This window comes from Xyrauchen texanus, chromosome 9 (genome assembly GCF_025860055.1).
Source record: "Xyrauchen texanus isolate HMW12.3.18 chromosome 9, RBS_HiC_50CHRs, whole genome shotgun sequence".
Classification (NCBI taxonomy): Eukaryota; Metazoa; Chordata; class Actinopteri; order Cypriniformes; family Catostomidae; genus Xyrauchen; species Xyrauchen texanus.
Genome location: NC_068284.1, coordinates 28,313,379 through 28,332,755, shown reverse-complemented (window position 1 = coordinate 28,332,755; position 19,377 = coordinate 28,313,379). Strand labels below are relative to the sequence as shown.

The window sequence follows — 19,377 nt, the reverse complement described above, 5'->3', positions numbered from 1 at the left end:
CTTGTCAGTAGATTAAACCCTGCGACTGGCAAGAGCTAACTCTAAATCATCCATCCTCATCCTCCTTGACTTGTCTGCTGATTTTGATGCAGTGAACAAAAAGATTCTCCTGTCCACCATCTCTGACCTGGGCATCACAGGAACTGCGCTTGGATGGTTGAATCATATCTCATTGGCAGATCTTTCAAGGTCTCCTAAGGAGGAGAGATGTCCATGTCACACCAGCTGACCACAGGTGTTCCCACTGAGCCACATGGCTTTTCCTACCACTGCTACGCAGATGACATGCAGCTCTACCTGCAGTTCCGGCCTGATGAACCTACTGTCTCTGCCTGCCTCTCTGACATTTCAGCCTGGACAAAGATACACTACCTTTAGCTCAACCTTGTCAATACAGAACTCCTCGTGATCCCAGCCAACCCATCTATTGACCACAACCTCACTATTCATCTTGGTTCAATTACACTAACAACAACCAGAACAGCTCAGAACCTGGTAGTGGTGGTAGAAGACCAGCTTCATTTTATTGCCCACATCTCATCCACTGCCCGGTCATGCAGATTCATGCGCTACAACATCAGGAAAATCAGACTGTCTGAATATGCTGCACAGCTCTTGGTCCTGTAATGGACTACTGTAATGCTTTGTTGGCTGGCCTCCCAGCTAACACAATAAGCCACTACAGATGTTCCAGAATGCAGCAGCATGTCTGGTCTTCAATCAGCAAAAAAGGGCTTATGTCACCCCAATCTTGATTTCAATTCACTGGCTACCTGTAGCTGCCCGCATCAAAATCAAAGCTTTTACTCTGGCTTTCAGGACAGCCAATGGAACTGCACCCTTTTACTTTAATTCATTTCTCCAGGTCTATGCTCCAACATGCTTTCTGCGACCTATGAACGATTGGCCCTTGTTGTCCCATCACTAAGAGGCTCATAGTCTATTTCACAATCTTTCACTTTCTCTATTCCACTGTAGTGGAATGAACTTCCAATCTCCACACTATCTGCTGATACCATCTCAACATTCAAGAACCAGCTGAAAACACATCTGTTCCATGAGCACTTAACCAATCCACACTAATAGCACTTACTATTGAACTTCACTTGCACTTACTGTACACACACACACACACACACACACACACACACACACAAAACTTCTGTCTCGTTCTTCTGCGCTAGCACCTATACTACTCCGTCCACCTTGACAGCATGGCAGTACAACACTGATGTTGTTGAACTTTGTATGACAAATTGCTTGCTATGTTCCTCATTCCTAAATCGCTTTAGATAAAAGCATCTGCTGAATGAATAAATGTAAATGTACTTTCGATAACGTTCTCCATTACTGTACACTTTAGAAAACGATGACATTAGGAAACTGAAAACTGAGTTGTCAAAATAAAATGTATTAGTGTGGATGTGGCCTGAGTGTTCCATGGAAAACAGAAAGTCATATGGGTTTGAAACAGCATGAGCGTGAGTAAATGATGACAGAAATTTTATTTTTAGTGGGTGAAGTTAGTGTGTTGAATTTGATTTTAATATTTTTTTTTTTTTTACAGTGTACAACTGATTTATTTAAACTAATAAAACTAATACCAAAACAGATATAGTTGTATTGTATAAAGGATATGGCAACATGTGCTTTGAGTGGTAAGGAATAATCTGTTTTGGTTCAGGTGATGCGTATATCGTCCTAAGCTAGCTGTCTGCATCAAGTGCTATATTTAACCAACTTTTGTGGAGACTACTTCCCGCTCAGGGAGCCTGTCCATTGCAGACTACTGAGGCAGAACAGACAGTTAGGATCCCTAGAGAAAGCACAATGCTTAGCAATGCTCAGTGGAATGGTGGTTTTTTGCTGCCTGTACCCACAAAAACAATGCTTTCTCTCTGCAATTCTACAGAATCCCCCTTCGGTGTGGGGCACAGATGGCTTCAGAAAGAGGAGAAGAGTTTAGGAGGAGATGGAAGAGTGACTGGAGGGAGGTGGTATTTGACTGGCTGGCTGGTGGGAGGGACCTTTTGTGATGCAATGTTGCATAGATAATGCCAAAGGGGCTCTAAATTCTCTGTTGCCATAACGACCTTTGTGCCTGACTGCTCTCCACTTTTTTTCTGCTGGAAGGCAGTCACTAGCAGTCTTGTAGTTTCTCTAATGACTTGATACTCATGATAAGCGGAGATGAACACAGTGTAGAGGGATGTTGTTGATGCGCCAAATAAACACAGCTTGTTCTCTGCACAGGCAGCCTCTGGACTATGGTACATGTGCTGGTAAGAGTCTTAATTTATTTTTGAAGGCCACAAGTATTTTATTTTGCTGGTAAATGGGAAGCTAGATTACTTTTGTTGATTTATTTATTTTTTGATAGATAAACTGTTTTAATTTAATCAAGCTGTTGTTTTCTGTTTAAGGCTCAAATATAAACTTGTTTTCTGAGCAGTAAAATAAGAAGGGTCAAAAATTATGCTTGTTTTGTACCATAATTGCAGAGTTTACTATTTGGAGTGGTGGTGGTGTAGTGGTCTAAGCACATAACTGGTAATCTGGTAAACAGAAGGATGCTGGTTCGATCCCCACAACCACCACCACTGTGTCCTTGAGCAAGGCACTTAATTCCAGGTTGCTCCAGGGGGATTGTCCCTGTAATAAGGGCTCTGTAAGTCGCTTTGGATAAAAGCGTCTGACAAATGCATAAATGTAATGTAAATGTAAGTTTACCAGAACTGTTTATTTGAAATAGCATGCTCTCACTCTGGTCAGAGATATCGTCAACACAGTATGCCTGTTTTTTTGCAAAAAGACCAAAATGTGTCTGTCATAAACTGTCATTAATTGAAACCGTAGACTTGCATAATTATTTTTGAAAAGTGTTGAATGTTACACTGGCTGCATGCTGTTATGTTCTCTTTAGCACTGAATGGGTGTTTTTGTAGCCTTCATTTGGGTTCCGGCCCAAAATAGCAGGTGATGCATTCTGAAGCCCTCTTAGCTGAAACTGTTCAAAGGAGAGTCTTTGACCTTGTGCCTGAGTGAAATTATTTCAGCCTTGTCACAAAGGAAGCGGGAACGTTGCATTGACTGTTGTAGCCCCAGGCTGTGGCACATAGTACAGTGTTTCTGACTGGATTTTCACAGTGATTACTTAAAAGAGGAGCTCTGGGATTTCATCTCTGATTTAGCATCGACAAGTTTGTCATTAAATGTTAAGCGGTGCATATCTAATTAAGACAGAAGTGTCTGTCAGTGACTATCAATGTCTCTAGTTTTCTGAAAAAACTTTCTGAAGAGCCAATGAATTCCTTACGGCTTATCATAGCATATCTCTTGATTAAGCTGTGATGATGTTCTGTATTGATTTATTTCATGTGCAATGCATAAAACAATATGCAGACATTTTTACTGAAAATATAGTTAATTTAAAATCATCATGTGCTAAGTTTTTTAAAGCTGAAGTTCTAATAGGATTTTCCAAACAGATTAATTAATTGCACAAATTATATATATATTTAAATGGTTTTAGTACCAAACGTATATATGATTATTAGAGACCCTAGGAATGTAATAATGTTTTTGTTTTGTTTTGGATTTTGCACTTCCATAAATTATCTACAGTATATAAGTTTGATATCACAGGGTTCTTATTTATTATGAGAAATGAATACTATATTTCAGTGATTGACTAGATTTACATTTGGAATTTCTGTTTAATAAAGAAACAACATGGAAGGAAACTATATCAAGGACAACTCATGAACAGTATGATGTGACATATTGTCATGTTGGCGTACCCCCCACACACACACACATGCTCTGTATGGCAGTTATTGGAGCACATGTAAGTGCATGTGTGATTCATACAGTACACACAATCGATTCTGTAATCCCTTTAGGACTTCACTGACAGCTTTACATGTGCATTATGTGTGCAGGAGCTGCAATTTGAGCGACTGACGAGAGAGTTGGAGGCTGAGAGGCAGATTGTTGCCACCCAGTTGGAGAGATGCAAGCTGGGATCTGAGACCGGAAGCATGAGCAGCATCAGGTTGGTCCAATGGAATGATATATCTTAGTTATTCAATATGTCTAACTCTGCAATCAACTCTCACATCTTACACATCCTTTCATTTTCCCTTGGCTTCCATCCTACTTGCAAAAGCCTTTCTGACATCAGATGTCATTAAAAGAATCTCGGACTGTATTCGCTTGTCTCTGTTTCCTGCAAAATATTTTATGCTCTTTCCAAGCACAGTGCAGCATGAATATTTTAGCATAACCATAATCAGAAGAGGCTCGGATGATTATCCTGGGTTGTACTTTCTCTTTGACTAAAATCTAATGACGTTTATTGAGTAAACTAAGTTGTCAAATGCTAGAAATTCAGTCTGAAATAAACATCTCAACAGTTTTAAGCTGTAATCTCTTTAAAAAAAAACTTACTTTGGCTTTACCATGGTACAGAGATGAAATGGTCATGGTTACTGGAGCGAGACGTTGTGTCGAATGAAGTGACACAAGGGGTCTTCCTGGGATGCCAACCGTACCTCTGAACCTGAGAAAAGGCCAATATCAAGTTGGCAGACAGAATTTGCATGCCTCGCCCTGGACATACGGGTATAAAGGGAAGCGGGGCAGCGAGTGCCAGTCAGGATTTTGCACTTAGGAGCCGAAAATAAGGTACGGCCGTTTACAGTGGTAGGTCTAGTGCTGTGGCAGGAGGGACACAACGTCTCTTTCCTTCCATCGAGGAACGGAGGTTACAACAGTAACCATGATGTTCCCCTTCTGTCACTCAATCGACGTTGTGTTGAATGAAGTGACACATGGGGTCCCATATAAAAATGCCATGCACTGACCGTGTTACGTGAACTGTCGAGACAGGTGCAAGCAGGCTACTGTGGGCTAGAGGCACCTGTGTCGGCTGCACGTAGCCCTCCCCAACACCCCCAAAGAGATGTCACATACAGACCTTAGGTTCCCCGCACCCCTGAGGGGGGAACAGGTGCTACATGACTAGCATGGGAGCAAGCTCGGCAGCCACGGCCTTCTCTCTCACTATGTCTCTCACATAGGACGTGATGATGCTATCTTAATGCTATGAAATGCATTGTTGAAGGCAGTCTTTCCCAGTCCTATTCTTTCAGGGGGAAAATACCCTGTGGAGGCCACATCCTGCCCAGTCTAGTGGGAGGTAGCATGTGGCAAATACACCACGAGGGTTGTGAAGCTGTACGTGGGAAATGGCACGGTGGTAGGTCCAGCCTAATGAGGGGGGACTCTACAAGCACGGTGACCGGGGCAGCAGGGCTGCCCAAGGGAAACGCGGGTCCGCCGACAGGAGGACCGTACCACAGGGAATATATCACGGGGAGTTTGCCTGAAAATGGAACTAAGCCCATGGAGCCCGACCCCAGTACAGAGCACCTGTGACTCATAGTGGGTCTGGACGCAAATTGCTCCGCTGAATTCACAGGCCAGAATGCTAGGGAGGAGAACATCCAGGGAGCGATGCTTAGTGGCTAACCTGGGATAGAAGGCGCACTGGATCAACTTGGGGAAGGGCGCTGTGTGAAAGCAGAACACCCGGTCGGTTGTGCCGCGTTACCGACTTCTACCGTCTCGGATCTGACAAAATGGGATGAGACCGACTCAACTCTGAGATTGTAAAATCTGGCAAATGTATTGGCTGTTGCCCAGCCCGCTGCTCTGCAGATGTCTTCTAAGGAGGTGCCATGGGCCAGTGGTCACGAGGATGCCACACTTCTCGTAGAGTGTGCTCGAACCCGCAAGGGGGCGAGCGTGTCGGGGCCGATTGGTTCGTGGGGATTTACCTGGCGAAACCGAGCCCGTCGTTATCCCAATATCAACTTTATTGCCAGCCGGGTCATCCTCAATCCCATGGGAAGAAGGAACAATGCGGGGTGGGGGGGCGGGCTGAAGTGGCATTCACCTTGAGGAAAGAGAGCCTCGACCGCAACGCTGCCATGGTCATGTTCTCGCAAGTACGAGTACATGAGCCATCCACGAACGCCGCCTCAGTGTGAACACTGACCAGGCACACTAGGCAGCGTCTGTAGCCATCGGTCTTGGAGAGAAATCGAACGCATTCAGGAACAACACAGGGGCAGAAAGGCATCTTGAAAAATACTCGTCCTGAAAAGAACGTTCAACGCCGCTGTGTATTGCTCTTTTGTGAGTGGAAAACTCAAATTCTTTTAGAGAAATCAAACTCTTTTAGGAGGAGAACACTCTTTTAATAGTGAAAAGCGCTGTCGAAGCACCCAGGGGTGTAGACTGCACAGCATGCAGAGAGAGAGAACGCCAGCTGGAAACGCTCCGTAGATCCAACAGCAATGCTTCTCGCTGACAGAGGTGAGTGAAACAGTAGTGAACTTCAGCTTGCTTGTTGCACAACCGTTCGGCTCCGAAGAAAAATTCTGACTGGCACTCGCTGCCCCGCTTCCCTTTATACCTTTATTTCCGGGGTGGGGCATGCAAATTCTGTTTGTCAACTTGACACTGGCCTTTTCTCAGGTTTAGAGGTACGTTGAGCATCCCAGGAAGACCCCTTGTGTCACTTCATTCGACACAACCTCGAGTGAGTGTCAGAAGGGGAACAGATGTTATTACAATGGTACATTGATATATACCATAGTACTACTATGGTATATGTCCATACATCCATGGAATTGTCATGGTAACATAATACTTTTTTGTGAGTGTGACAACAATATAACAGCAGATAACAAGACTTTATAGATTATATATGCAATCAATTATACACTTCAGGGGCTGATAAGTGTTCCTAATGAGTATTTACAGTGAATGTTCAAATTGAATTTTATAGCCCATTGAATTGTCTTCTCGTTGTTGCCGTGGAGCTTATTTGTGATTATTCATCATGCCTAAAAACTCAATGAATCAAATGTCCTTCAGCTGTTCAGCCATTGAGACTCCCACTTCGGTTGCTTTGTTTATGAAATTCTATTGCACATGCTGATATCAGGTTTAAGGTTATGCTTTTGTATCAGTAGTGTAACTAACAGCAGTCCAGGTGGGCTGTCACACAAGGGCCTGTGGACCGATAATCTCTTTGCACACGCAAGAGAACCTGATAAATGAATAAAGTTCACAATGATTTTCTACTTGCTAGTCTGTATTCATTGTTATTCTAGCTAGCATTTGATTGGACAAAAATCTGTGTGGTGTTGTGGTCCAGACTGATCTGACAGTGAAATCAGAAACAGTAGGTTGACTTTTATTTATCTAAAATTGTCTGTACTTATCGAAATGTGAAACAATGCTTCCAGTTACCAAAGTAGTAAGTGTTGTTGGGCTTATGGGCATGTGTGAGCTCAATGTTCCCGGATGTAATGTCACAGAGGGGTGCCAAAAGCGAGTTGTGAAGCGAGTTGTTTTCAGTCGTACAGGCGGTAATAAAGTGAAAAGGAGTGCATATTTTAAAAAACATACGTTCCAAACAAAACTCCAAGCATAAATCTAACCATCAGTGGGGTAAAAATATATTGTTATAGCATGCAGCCTCTGAATTGTGCTTGTCACTGATTATGCAAATGTGATTACTTCCTGGTTTCAATGCGGGAACTGAACTTGGTCTTCCAAGCTGCTGAGTCTGATGCAACACACTATCAGACGTGTCACAGAAGTTAAAAACGATGGAGCTGATGCAAAAATGTCTGTTAGGAGATGCCGCTTGTCGGTAATTTGGCTTATGCGGCTGTTCTTAGGGTATTGGAACTCCCGGAAACAACATGCCGACTTCCTGTGTGATTATGTTGGGTCAATTTCTTTACAGAAAAACTGTGCATTTTAAATGTATATATTTGTTAAACATTCATTTTGTCAACCTTTAGGAGGACACTATCATACAGATATAGCTTCAAAGCTAATTTTAAGCTTTTAGTCACAGACTAAATGGGCCAGGAGCTTCAGTTAGTGTTCACAACCACCATCAGAATGGGAAAAAAGTGATCTCCCTTTTCTCTTTTTCCCTCATGGCATTTCTGTGGCTTCTCCCTCACATTAGAAGAGAGCTGCCGACTGACATGGTAAGAGTCACAGTACATTTAATTAGAGTAGAGTGCAGTGGAGACAACACAGCTTGTTCATAAGATTCCAGTTCCACCACTGGGTTGTATATAGTTATGCTGTGGGTTTGGGTTGTTATAGGTTTAAAGTTCAGGACAAAACCATGAAAATTGTAATCCATCCTGGTGCTCAGATGTCAATGACTCCAGAATTTGAGGTTTTGCTTATTATACCTGTCTTTCAGTTGTTGCTCATAAATGGTAAATGGTCAGCACTTATATAGCGCCTTTTTAACCTTAACAGTATTCAAAGTGCTTTACACTGTGACTCATTCACCCATTCACACACACACATTCATACACCAATTTTGGCAGAGTTGCCATGCTAGCCTGCCATTGGGAGCAACTTGGGGTTCAGTGTCTTGCCCAAGAACACTTCGGCATGTGGAGTCGTAGGGGCTGGGATTCAAACCACCAATCCTGCAAGTAGTGGCCAACCCGCTCTACCAACTGAGCCACAGCCGCCCCTAACTCATACAGTACAATATCTTAGAATGTTCTTGGATTTATTGTGGATTGTCTTCAGATTGCGGGGTACAGTTATCTGTTTGTGGTGGGGTACGTTTAGTCTTAAAGAGTCAGGCGAGGTCAGACCTCTCCCCAGACAAATACAGCTTACAGCCAAACAAGTTGCTCAAAGGCATAAATCAAGCTGCTAGTCAAACAACGCTGGATTCAAGTATCTAATGTCCGCCCCGTGTTTTCTGTTTCACTCATTACTGTTCACATTCCATGTCATGTTTTCCTTGTTGTCCTCCCTGTGTTTCACTAGTCTATTGTCTTAAACTACAATTCCCACAATTCCCGGCCTCCCTCACTGCCTGCACTCATCATTGTTCTCACCTGTGTCTCGTTTAGTCATTATTGTGTTTGTGTACTTAAGCCCATGTGTTTGTTCAGTCTCTGTTGAGCATTATTTGCTCCTGTTGAATGTTTAAGTGTCATGTTCGTTGCCGAGGTACCCTGTTATTACTGTCTTCTACTTTACCCTTCGTGGATGTTTTACCCAACCTGCGTTCTCCTGTGTGTCGTTTTGTATTTGAGTTAGTTTTCCCATCATGGGCTTTTCGTTTGTTCCTGTGTTTTGTTTAATTATTATTTGTTTGTTAAATAAACCGCGTTTGGATCCGCACCCCCCGTCTGCCTTCTCCTGCTTCCCACACACGTATTACACACACACTTTACACTATTGTATTCAGAACTCTCAGATTTGTGCATGTAACTTCCGAAAAAAGAAATTAAATAAGCTTTGTAATTTTAATAATTATGTTGCATTAATTGTTGTAGGTAAAAAATGTGGCAGAAATCAAAAAGTTTTTGAAGAAATCACCATTCATTCAGTCAGTCCAATCAAGTCATGTTTGCTTTTAAAGGAATAGTTCACCCCCAAAAAAAATGTAATTCTCTCATTATTTACTCACTCAAATGCCATCCCAGATGTGTATGGCTTACTTTATTCTGCTGAACACAAATAAAGATTTTCATGAGAATATCAGAATCAGAATGAGCTTTATTGCAAAGTATGCTTATTCATACAAGGAATTTTTCTTGGTGACAGGAGCTTCCAGTCCACAACAATACAAAACAGCAACAAGACATAGATAATAATAAAAATAATTAAAAAAAAACACAATTGAATAGAAAATAAAGTATATATAGAATACACAATAAGACTATATATATATATATATACACACACACACATACACAAATCTAAATACAAACCTGTTCTATACAGTGCAAGGGAATGTAATGGCAGAAGAGTTTGGATGTGTTGGATAAATATAAAATGACTAGACTGTGAATTGCACATAATTATTACTCAATGGGGCAGTTTTAACTGTTCATGACATGGATAGCCTGAGAGAAAAAACTGTTCCTGTGCCTGATGGTTCTGGTGCTCAGAGATCTGAAGCGTCTGCCAGAAGGTCCATACAATGCAAATGAACGGTGATCAGAACTTTGAAGCTCCAAAAAACATATAAAGGCAGCATTAAAGTAATTACAGTGGTTTAATCCATGTCTTCCGAAGTAATCCAATCGGTTTTGGATCAAAACAGACCAAAATGTAACTTCTTTTTCATTGTACATCTTGCCATTGCAGTCTCTTGGCAATATCATGACTTCAAGCTCGATTACACTTCCTAGTGCTTGACACATGCGCAGAGCGATAGATTGCGCTAGGAAGTGTAATCGAGCTTGAAATCATGATCGCCAAGAATACTGCTGATGTCATTATTTATAGTGAAAAGGGGGTTATATTTCGGTATGTTCTCACTCAAAATGATTGGATTGCTTCAGAAGACATGGATTAAACCACTCGAGTAATATGGATTACTTTTATACGGCCTTTATCTGCTTATTGGAGCTTAAACATTTTGGTCACCATTCACTTGCCATGTATGGGCAGATAGAGCTGCGATATTCTTCATTTTTGGGTGAACTATTCCTTTAACTGAAAATTCTCTCATCTACCTCCTTTCATGTAGTTTAAAAGGTTTTCTGACAGGATACACTAGGAGATATCCAAATGTTAAAGTTGCTATTATCTCCACTAGACTGTCACTAGTGCCTTCTCAAAAAATATACTCTGGTGTTCTGATACAAAAATACTGATACAAAATACTGGTCTTACTTTTGTTATTTTATTAATTTATTTTAAGTAGAAAACTGAAAGACACAGTATCAGGAGAAACACTGTGTTCTAAAGAGAGCACTTTCATCCAGTGATCCACTTGTTTAATGAAACATGGATCTTAACAAACAGTACTTCATTTTGAACAAACAAAATACTGGCCTAGTTCCTGCACTGACTATCTAGTACCCAGGAAAAACAAATCTCTGATTAGCGGATGTGTTAAATGCCTCTGTGGTCATTGCTTTTTCTTGTGAAAATGCCAAGTGAAGTTGTTTTATTGTCTCTAGTAAGGCACAGCAACAAACATCTGCTACACAGAGTGAGGCCTTTGACTCAGTACTAGATGTTCACTGTTGAGCCCCATCCTGTTGTGTGGAGTTGTCTCGCTAAATGCTATCTGTCGAGCACAGCGAGGGAGTATTAAACCAAAGCTGTTTGACTGTTTTCCTGCCAGATTAGTTCACCAGTCTCCTGTGAGCTTGGACTGCACTGTTTCTGTATATGCATCTACAGTGTGTGCCTCAAGGAGCGATAATGCTCTGTTGGCATGTGATGTAAATAAGTTGTATTGAGAAGACAATGTGTCTGACAGCTCTAACACTCTAATCTCACTGTGGTAGCTATAGCTGCAAGCAAGAACTTCTGTCAGTAGTGCAAAAGGTGGAGATTATTAATTATATATACATTTTATAATTATATGTACAGTATTCTGTTCATTAAGAGTGTATATTCATTTAGTATTTCCAGGTTCCTGTGGTCATGGAAATATAAGGGAATTTGATCATTTCCAGCCCTAGAAAATTATTCTGAAAATGTATATGTTAAAATACATTTTTCTAATTATGCATATAGCTCTCAAATATTTAATTGGCTAGAAATGTCCCTTTTGTAAATGCAATCTCTATAAAATGATATACAACAAAAAAAAAATCTGTATCCAGTAATCATGAGCAACTGGAAAAATCGTGGAAATTAATTGGTCAAAAGGTGTGGGTGGTTTTTGATTTGTATATAGCAACAAGCTTTCTTTTTTGTTTGAGTCCTGTAGCTCAACTAGTAGCGCTTTGTTCTTGCAATGCCAAAGTCATGGGTTTGATTTCCAGGGAGCACACATACTAATAAAATGTGTATCTTAAATGCACTGTTACTTTGGATTAAAGTGTCTGCCAAAATGCATAAAAGCATGTTTTGTCTGAAATTGCAAATGAAAAGGAAAGAAAACATTGAAAGGCTTTTCAAAGATTCTTTGAGACTGTACATGTTTTATTATATTATAATTTTATTATAATTCTCTTCGCCTACTTATTGCACAACCTAATGTTTTGGTTCTTCAGGTGGAAATATTTAAGAGATTTCTGAATAATATTTGTATTTAATTTTTATTTTGTGACCACATTTTTCAAACATTCATTAAAAATGCAATCCACACAAAGCAATCACTTAAAGACACCTCTTTCAAAGACTATTTGGATATTTTTTCTGGGGCTTAAAGTAAAAAATGTCTTATAGTGTAAACGTCTCAATAAAAGCTGAAATTCTTGTAAAATAAATACATATTTTGACATGACTATTGCAGAATAATCTTTTATTATTATTTCTTAATGAACAACTAACCTGGCACTCCTGAAAAATAATTGATAGGTGTGTAGAAAATAAGCTGTTGAAAAGTCAATAAAAACATCACGTCAGTTAAAACGTCTAGGTTACTGTTGTAACCTCCATTTCCTGATGGAGGGAATGAGACGTTGTGTTGAGTGAAGTGACACTAGGGACCTTTCTTGAAGGCCTCAGTTACCTCTGAACTTGAGAAAAGGCCAATGAGAATTTGGCAGACAGAATTTGCATGTCCCTCCCCCAGACATACGGGTATAAAGGGAGTGAGTCATGCATCTATTCATTCAGGTTTTGGTTCAGCGTCGTGGCTGGGGGGACACAACATCTCGTTCCCTCCATCAGGGAACAGGGGTTACAACAGTAACCTAGACATTCCCCATCTGTCGCTCACTTCAACGTTGTGTTGAGTAAAGTAACACTAGTGGTCCCTATTCAATCATGCCGCTGAGCGTGCCCTGTCGCGACAGCACGTCCGCTGCCGTGTTGAGGTTACCCTGGATATGAGTGGCGCCAACAACCTGAGTCACTGCTGGCTCCAAAGGAGGAGATGACAGGTAAGTTGCGACATGTGACGAGAGTGCACAACGCCTTGGCGATTTATGTACGCTATCGTGGTGCTGTCTGAGCGAAACAAAATGTGCTTGCCCCGAAGTAGCGGAAGAAACCTCCACAGGATTACAGCCAGCAACTCTAGGCAGTTGATGTGCCAACCCAGCCAAGGCCCCTTTCAGGAGCCGGCGGTTGCGTGTCCGTTGCACACGACGCCCCAACCCTGTTTGGATGCATCTGTGGTGACCAGAACGCATCAGGACACCTGTTGTAGGGGGACTCCTGTCCGCAGAAAACAGAGGTCTGTCCAGGGGTTGAACGTCTGGTGTCAGAACACGGTATATGCCACGGCGCCATGCCCATCTCGGGACTCGAGTCTGAATCCGGTGCTGAAGCTGTCTCATATGCATTAACCCCAGTGGCGCGATTGCCGCGGAGGTTGCCATATGCCCCAGGAGCCTCTGGAATTGTTTTAGAGGAACCTCTGTGCCTGGCTTGAATAAGGTGAGGCATTTCAGTACCGACTGCGCAAACTCGTTGGTGAGGCACGCTGTCATTGAGACTGAGTCCAACTCCATGCTGAAAAAGAGATGCTCTGAACCGGGGCAAGCTTGCTCTTTTCCCAGTTGACCTGAAGCCCTAGACGGCTGAGGTGCCTGAGCACCTGGTCCCTGTGGGCGCACAGTGACTCTCGAGAGTGGGCTAGGATGAGTATGCCGATACCCACTTGCCTTAGCGGGGCAAGGGCTGCCTCTGCGACCTTCATGAAGACGTGAAGGGACAGGAACATGCAGAAGGGGAGGACCTTGTACTGATAAGCCTGGGATGGCAATGGGAGTTTGTGCAAGGCCCAGTTGAAATCTTGCAAATCCAAGATCGGTCGTAAGCCGCCACCTTTCTTGGATACGATAAAGTAATGGCTGTAGAAACCCTTCTTCTTCTCAGCTGGAGGGACAGACTATCGCGTCTTTGAGTAAAAGGGTCGCGATCTCCGCACGTAGGGTTTTGGTGTCTTCGCCATGCACAGAGGTAAACCGGACGGCACCGAAAAGGGGCGGGGACCTGGAGAACTGAATCGTAGCCGAATCGGTTGGTCGTGGTCAGCCAATGGGTTGGGAAGTGAGAGCCACGCGTTCAAGCTCCGTGCGAGGGGCACTAAGGGGATGATTGTTTTTGATGTACTTGGCAAGGCTTCGCAGTGGGGCGGAGCAGGTAGTGTGGTGGCGGGAGGCAAAAACGTGTCCCGAGGCTTTGGTGCTGAGAGAAGGCTCGAAGGGGGGGGCGGGTTAGTGACTGAGGAGGAGGTTCCATGTAGGCGTCCTCTTTACTTGTCAGAACCAGCCAGCTGGGGGGCAGCAGTCGTGGGTCCTGAGGTGAGGGTTCCATGTCCGGTGTGTCGGGACTGCCGGAGTGTGGCACCGGGTTCCCTTGAGAATGGCATTTGCGGTCCAGATGACCCAGGAAATGTGGAAATCGCTCTTTTATTGAGAATGTTGGTACTGCAGCTCGAAGGTAGTGCGGCAAAGGAAATAATGTCAAAAGTGGATTCTCCTCCTGGCCCTCCAATGGGGGATGGAGTGGTCTGCTTACCAGCTCTGGAGTGAACATCTTGTTCCCTGGGTCGTCCGTCTCAGGAACGCTTGGGAGCCTTCCGGAACTTCGAGGACGTTCAGGTGACGGGGTTGTGCGCTTCCTGTGGGGCGCTCAACGCTGGGGCTGAGAGCTGGGCCCAGGTTGAGGCGGCATCAAAATTACAAATTTCCCGGCATTTGGAAGCCACAGGGGGACGCCTCGGCATGCAGACGGAGCATGGCCCGTGCTGGAGCGGCGGCGGAGCATTATGTGGAAAATGGACTCTGTCTGTTTCTTCATCGCCAAGAACTGTTGGGCGATGTCGTCGACGGTATCGCCGAATAGGCCGAGCTGGGAGATGGGGGTGTTGAGAAAGCAGGTTCAGCCATAAGTGACGTTCCTAGATCATGAGGGTGGCCATTGCCTGCCCGAGTGTCCGTGCTGTGTCCTTGCAGACGGGCCATGGCATGCAGCACAGAGGCGGCCTGTCCAGTGGCACTGTAGGCTTTCACGGTCAGTGACGACGTCATCCTATAGGCCTTGGAGGGGAGCACTGGGCGATCCCACCAGGTGGCGCCGTTTTCGGGACACAGGTGGATTGCAACCGCTCTGTCCACATGGGGGGCCTCCGAGTATCCGTGGGCTGCCCCGCCGTCGAGGGTAGTGAGAGAGGATGAGCGAGGAGGTCGGTTGCGGGCATTGAAAGGTGCCCCCCACGACCTTGTCAGCTCATCATGCACCTCTGGGAAGAAAGGGACCGGGGGGGGACTGTGAACAACACCCCCTCTATTTCTAAAAGAGTAAACTCTTTTAGAAATATTCTCTTTTAGAAGCGCTGTCGAGCGCCCAGGGGCAAAGCTGCACTGCCGTTCAGAGAAGGAGAAAGCCGCTGATATGTCCTGTAGATCCAACAGCAGATGCTCTACAGAGGTGAGTGGAACAGTAGTGATCTCAGCTTGCTGATCGCACAACTGCTCGGCTCCAAAGAAGAAATCTGAATGATTTCTGAACAGATGCACAACGTCGAAGTGAGCGACAGATGGGGAATAGCACATTAGTGTACATAAGAGTTAAATCAGGCGAAAAGATCTACATTACCTAGTTGCAGCTCCTTTTGTTGAATTTAACCATTAATCATTTGTGGCATCGAGAATGATAAGATGCCACCAAGAGGAGGCAACATTGAATTGGTTTTACAGAGACGTGAGATTTACTAGATCTACACACTTCAAACCTTATCACCGATGGGACTTAATGATGAACTCTTGTTTAATGTGATGCTGTAGATATACTGTATGTACAGTTACAGTTCTTTCTATATTAAAAAAAGAAAGAAAAGGATCTGTATATAATGTCATGGTTTATTTTCCAGTTGTAATTTATTTTCTATATACTGTATGTGCTTGTGTATATATGTGTGATGTATATGTTTCTCTTTTCTGAATTTATAGGTGTTATCTAGAGGTACTCTATTAAACTTATTGTTATTGGTTAAGTTATGTCAAGATCATCAGATAATTGGTTATGACCTAATTTAAATTGTATTGCTATTGCACTCTGTTTGTAAATGCCTCTTGAAGGTTGTGTGACTGAAATATTGCCATAAATACATTTTGTAATACATTTTTACTTTTTTATTATTATTTCTTAAAAAAATAAGCAGTGACACACTTATTATTTAAAATTATTAATATTTAAAGGAGACATATTATGCCCCTTTTTACAAGTCTCAGGTCTCCCCAGAATGTGTCTGTGAAGTTTCAGCTTAAAATACCCCACAGATAATTGATTATATACCATGATTTAAAGGCCTCTTTTTGGGTGGAATCAAAAACACAATGTTTTCGTTTGTGTCTCTTTAAATGCAAATGAGCTGCTTCTCCCCGCCCCCGACATAGCTCTGGTCTCCATGAATACAATCAGAGACAATGGTAACTTTAGCTACATTAGCAGTGGAGTCAGCTAACAAGTACTTTCGGAAAGTCGATTTGCAAACATTAACAAAATATAAACTTACATCTTCAGTATATAAATCTGGAACACGAACAGTTGGTCTTGTGAAAATCCTGCTTTATATTGACACTCATTCACAAAGCAGTCCAGTGTAAAATGATTTGCACAAACATACACAAATTTTTGTATGTTTTGTGGCACATTTCCTTCAAAAACAAAACTTGTCCACTGTGTCTTCAGTGGCTCTGTTGCCGGGAGTACAGGAAAACTCTTATGTTCACTTTTACAGCAACAACAGAACACTTATGAAGCTTACGAAGCTGAGACATTATTCTTCTCACTGTATCTACTCCAGTGTAGAAAACAATGGCGGACTGTGTTAGCTCACTCAGGGGAGGATCTATGATAATAGGGTGGAGTCCGTCACCAGTCGTGGACGAGGCCTGCTCTAATGTGAAATGAAAGTCATTCTATTTGACACACTGTTTGATTAATAGAAATATAAGAAAGAGGAGTGGGTGGACGTTTAAAATTGTAGGGTGGAAGTGTACACATACTGCCGACTCACATTTATGTACAAGCACCATGTAAATGTGAATTTTGCTTAATAGGTCCCCTTTAAAAACATTTGGCCACCAAATCAAAGTCAGGTGGTGTAATCGACATGTAAAGTTGTTAGCATGTAAAGTTGTTAGCCATTTTGTTGTCATGTGACATGAACCAGAGAAGGCCCTTTTAGAACTTGGTCCAACAATGAATGTTTGTATATTTTTTGTCTTTTTTAATCATTTGAATATCAATATTTTGTCATTTTTATGAAAAAACACATTGTGTTCAGGTCATATGGAGTAATCCTGAGAAACCAATTTGATATTCTTGAAAAAAAATGTTTTTACTTTGAAAAACTTGATTAAAATCTTATTAAAATATATAAATGTTTATTATTAAGTTGTTTACAGATGCAAGGAGTAATTTAAACAATTTAAACAATTACATCAAAAGTATTTTATTTACTTTTATGTTGTCCATGTTAAGCGCTTCGAGTATAGTATCTGAAAAGCACTATATAAATGTAACTTTCATTAATTTATTCATTTTACTTGATAGTCACACCGCAAAACAGTTTTAAGGTCAGTACATTTATTTATTTATAATTTTTTTTGTATAATTGATGTGTTTTAAACTAGATTTATAGATAATTTTTTATTTGTATCACCTCGGACAACCTTATTTATCAATGACCTCTCTTTACTATTATTATTATTTTTTTTTTAGATTAATGCATGATATATAAATGGCTTTAAAAAGTAATACTGGTAAAACTAGAATTTTGAAAGCCATAAATAGACACTTTCACAATTGATTTTGATCTGTTCATACAAATAAACACACACACACACATAAACATTGCTTTTCTTAAAAGTCATCCCTCACATCCTGTTGAACCAATGATCTTCAGAAGGTACAAGGTTAAGGACACTGGCTGGAAGAAGACCAGTAAAATACCTTCCTATTTGCTTGTGCACCTGCGGTGTCCATGCTCAGACAATCCCTCTCCATTTTTACAGGACATTAAGCATATTAGGGTGTCTGCTGCCCTGGCTGACTCACACTAAGTATCTCCCCATAAAGTAAGGGAAATATAGAGCATGGAAGCTGCTCGTGCTAGTTACAAGCCTGGAATACATGACTTTAGCCTAACCATGTATGTAGACTTAAACCTAGTCTGGCGACAGAGATGCTAGGATACTGTGTGCATGTCAATTACTGGGGTCGTTCCAGCTATTACTGCATTGAAAGTGGATTTAGATAATCATGGTATGTTGAATGACATTGTTAATGATATTTCTGAAAAGACTGGTAGACCAGTAATAGCTTTCAAAATATTTTTTTTTATCAGCTAATGCTTATGAAAATCATCAGTTTTGGGTCTTAATGTGTTTTCAAATGCATTCCTCAGTCCTAAACAAGGCAAGGAGAGTAAATTGTCTTTTGACAACAATGCATTGCTGTCCATGCCATCTGCAGCATAACCACAAGACAGTTGCACGCTGCCATGTGAAGGGCAAAGCATACTGCCTCCTAACTTAAATAAGCCTGGCATAGCATAGCGTGAATCTCAGCCACTGAGATCCCTGCATGTAACATCACTCATGCTGTCAGCCTAATGACCCAGCACATCCTCACATAGACTCCAAATAACTTTTCATCCTTTTAGGAAGTACACTTGTTAGTGGAAATGTGTGATTGATTCTGTAATTGCTAAGGCTAACTGCTGTTGTCTTACTCTCATGAAAGCGCACACTGGAGATAAATATATTATATGCCACATTATTAGCATTACGGATGTGGCCTATTTCATTGTTTACAGAATCAATCTGGAAACACCCATGGAAACAGTAGAAGTAGACATGCAGTGTACTTAGCCTTATGAAAAATTAGGATAGTTTCCATAATGTTACTGTGGTATTTGTAGGCTGTAACCACCTAAAATAAAAAAATAACTTTCTAACAGTGCAATGTGGTACAACCCTTCACTGCATTATAGATTAAGTGGACAGTTAATAGAACTTTAAATACTGTGTATCAAGTTGGTAAATCAAGAACAAGGTGCAATAAAACATTGAAGATAGGAATTCCAAACTGGCAATGTTGTAGTCTTAGAGCACAGAACAACTTGACAGTTGTAGAGAAAACTAAAAGGCAAGCTACAATACAAGAGGTGGAGCTGGGATGCAGGAGGGTGTTAAGTGCAGCTTGCATCCATGCAGTGAAAAGGCAGCTAATATAATGAATATATGGAGGACTTAAATAGAACCACTCTGATAAGCATCTTAATTGTATTGGTAGATGTCACGATCAGATAACATGTTAGGGGTCACAGTAGACTAACTGTGGTCTGCATATTTGACTTGGCACAGGTTTTTATGCTGG

General features: G+C 41.9%; 1 protein-coding gene across 6 annotated transcripts in view; it reads left to right on the top strand.

The window, feature by feature from the left end:
* Positions 1 to 19,377, top strand: part of LOC127648753 (catenin delta-2-like) — a 143,853-nt gene that overhangs the window by 40,113 nt on the left and 84,363 nt on the right. For 5 of the 6 annotated variants that reach the window (XM_052133501.1, XM_052133500.1, XM_052133499.1 and 2 more), the window contains exon 3: positions 3,942 to 4,054. In XM_052133501.1, coding sequence (XP_051989461.1) covers positions 3,942 to 4,054 — 113 coding nt within the window. Of the gene's footprint in view, positions 1 to 2,095; positions 2,283 to 3,941; positions 4,055 to 19,377 lie in introns of those variants that run through there. The other variant, XM_052133502.1, reaches the window with a different exon arrangement.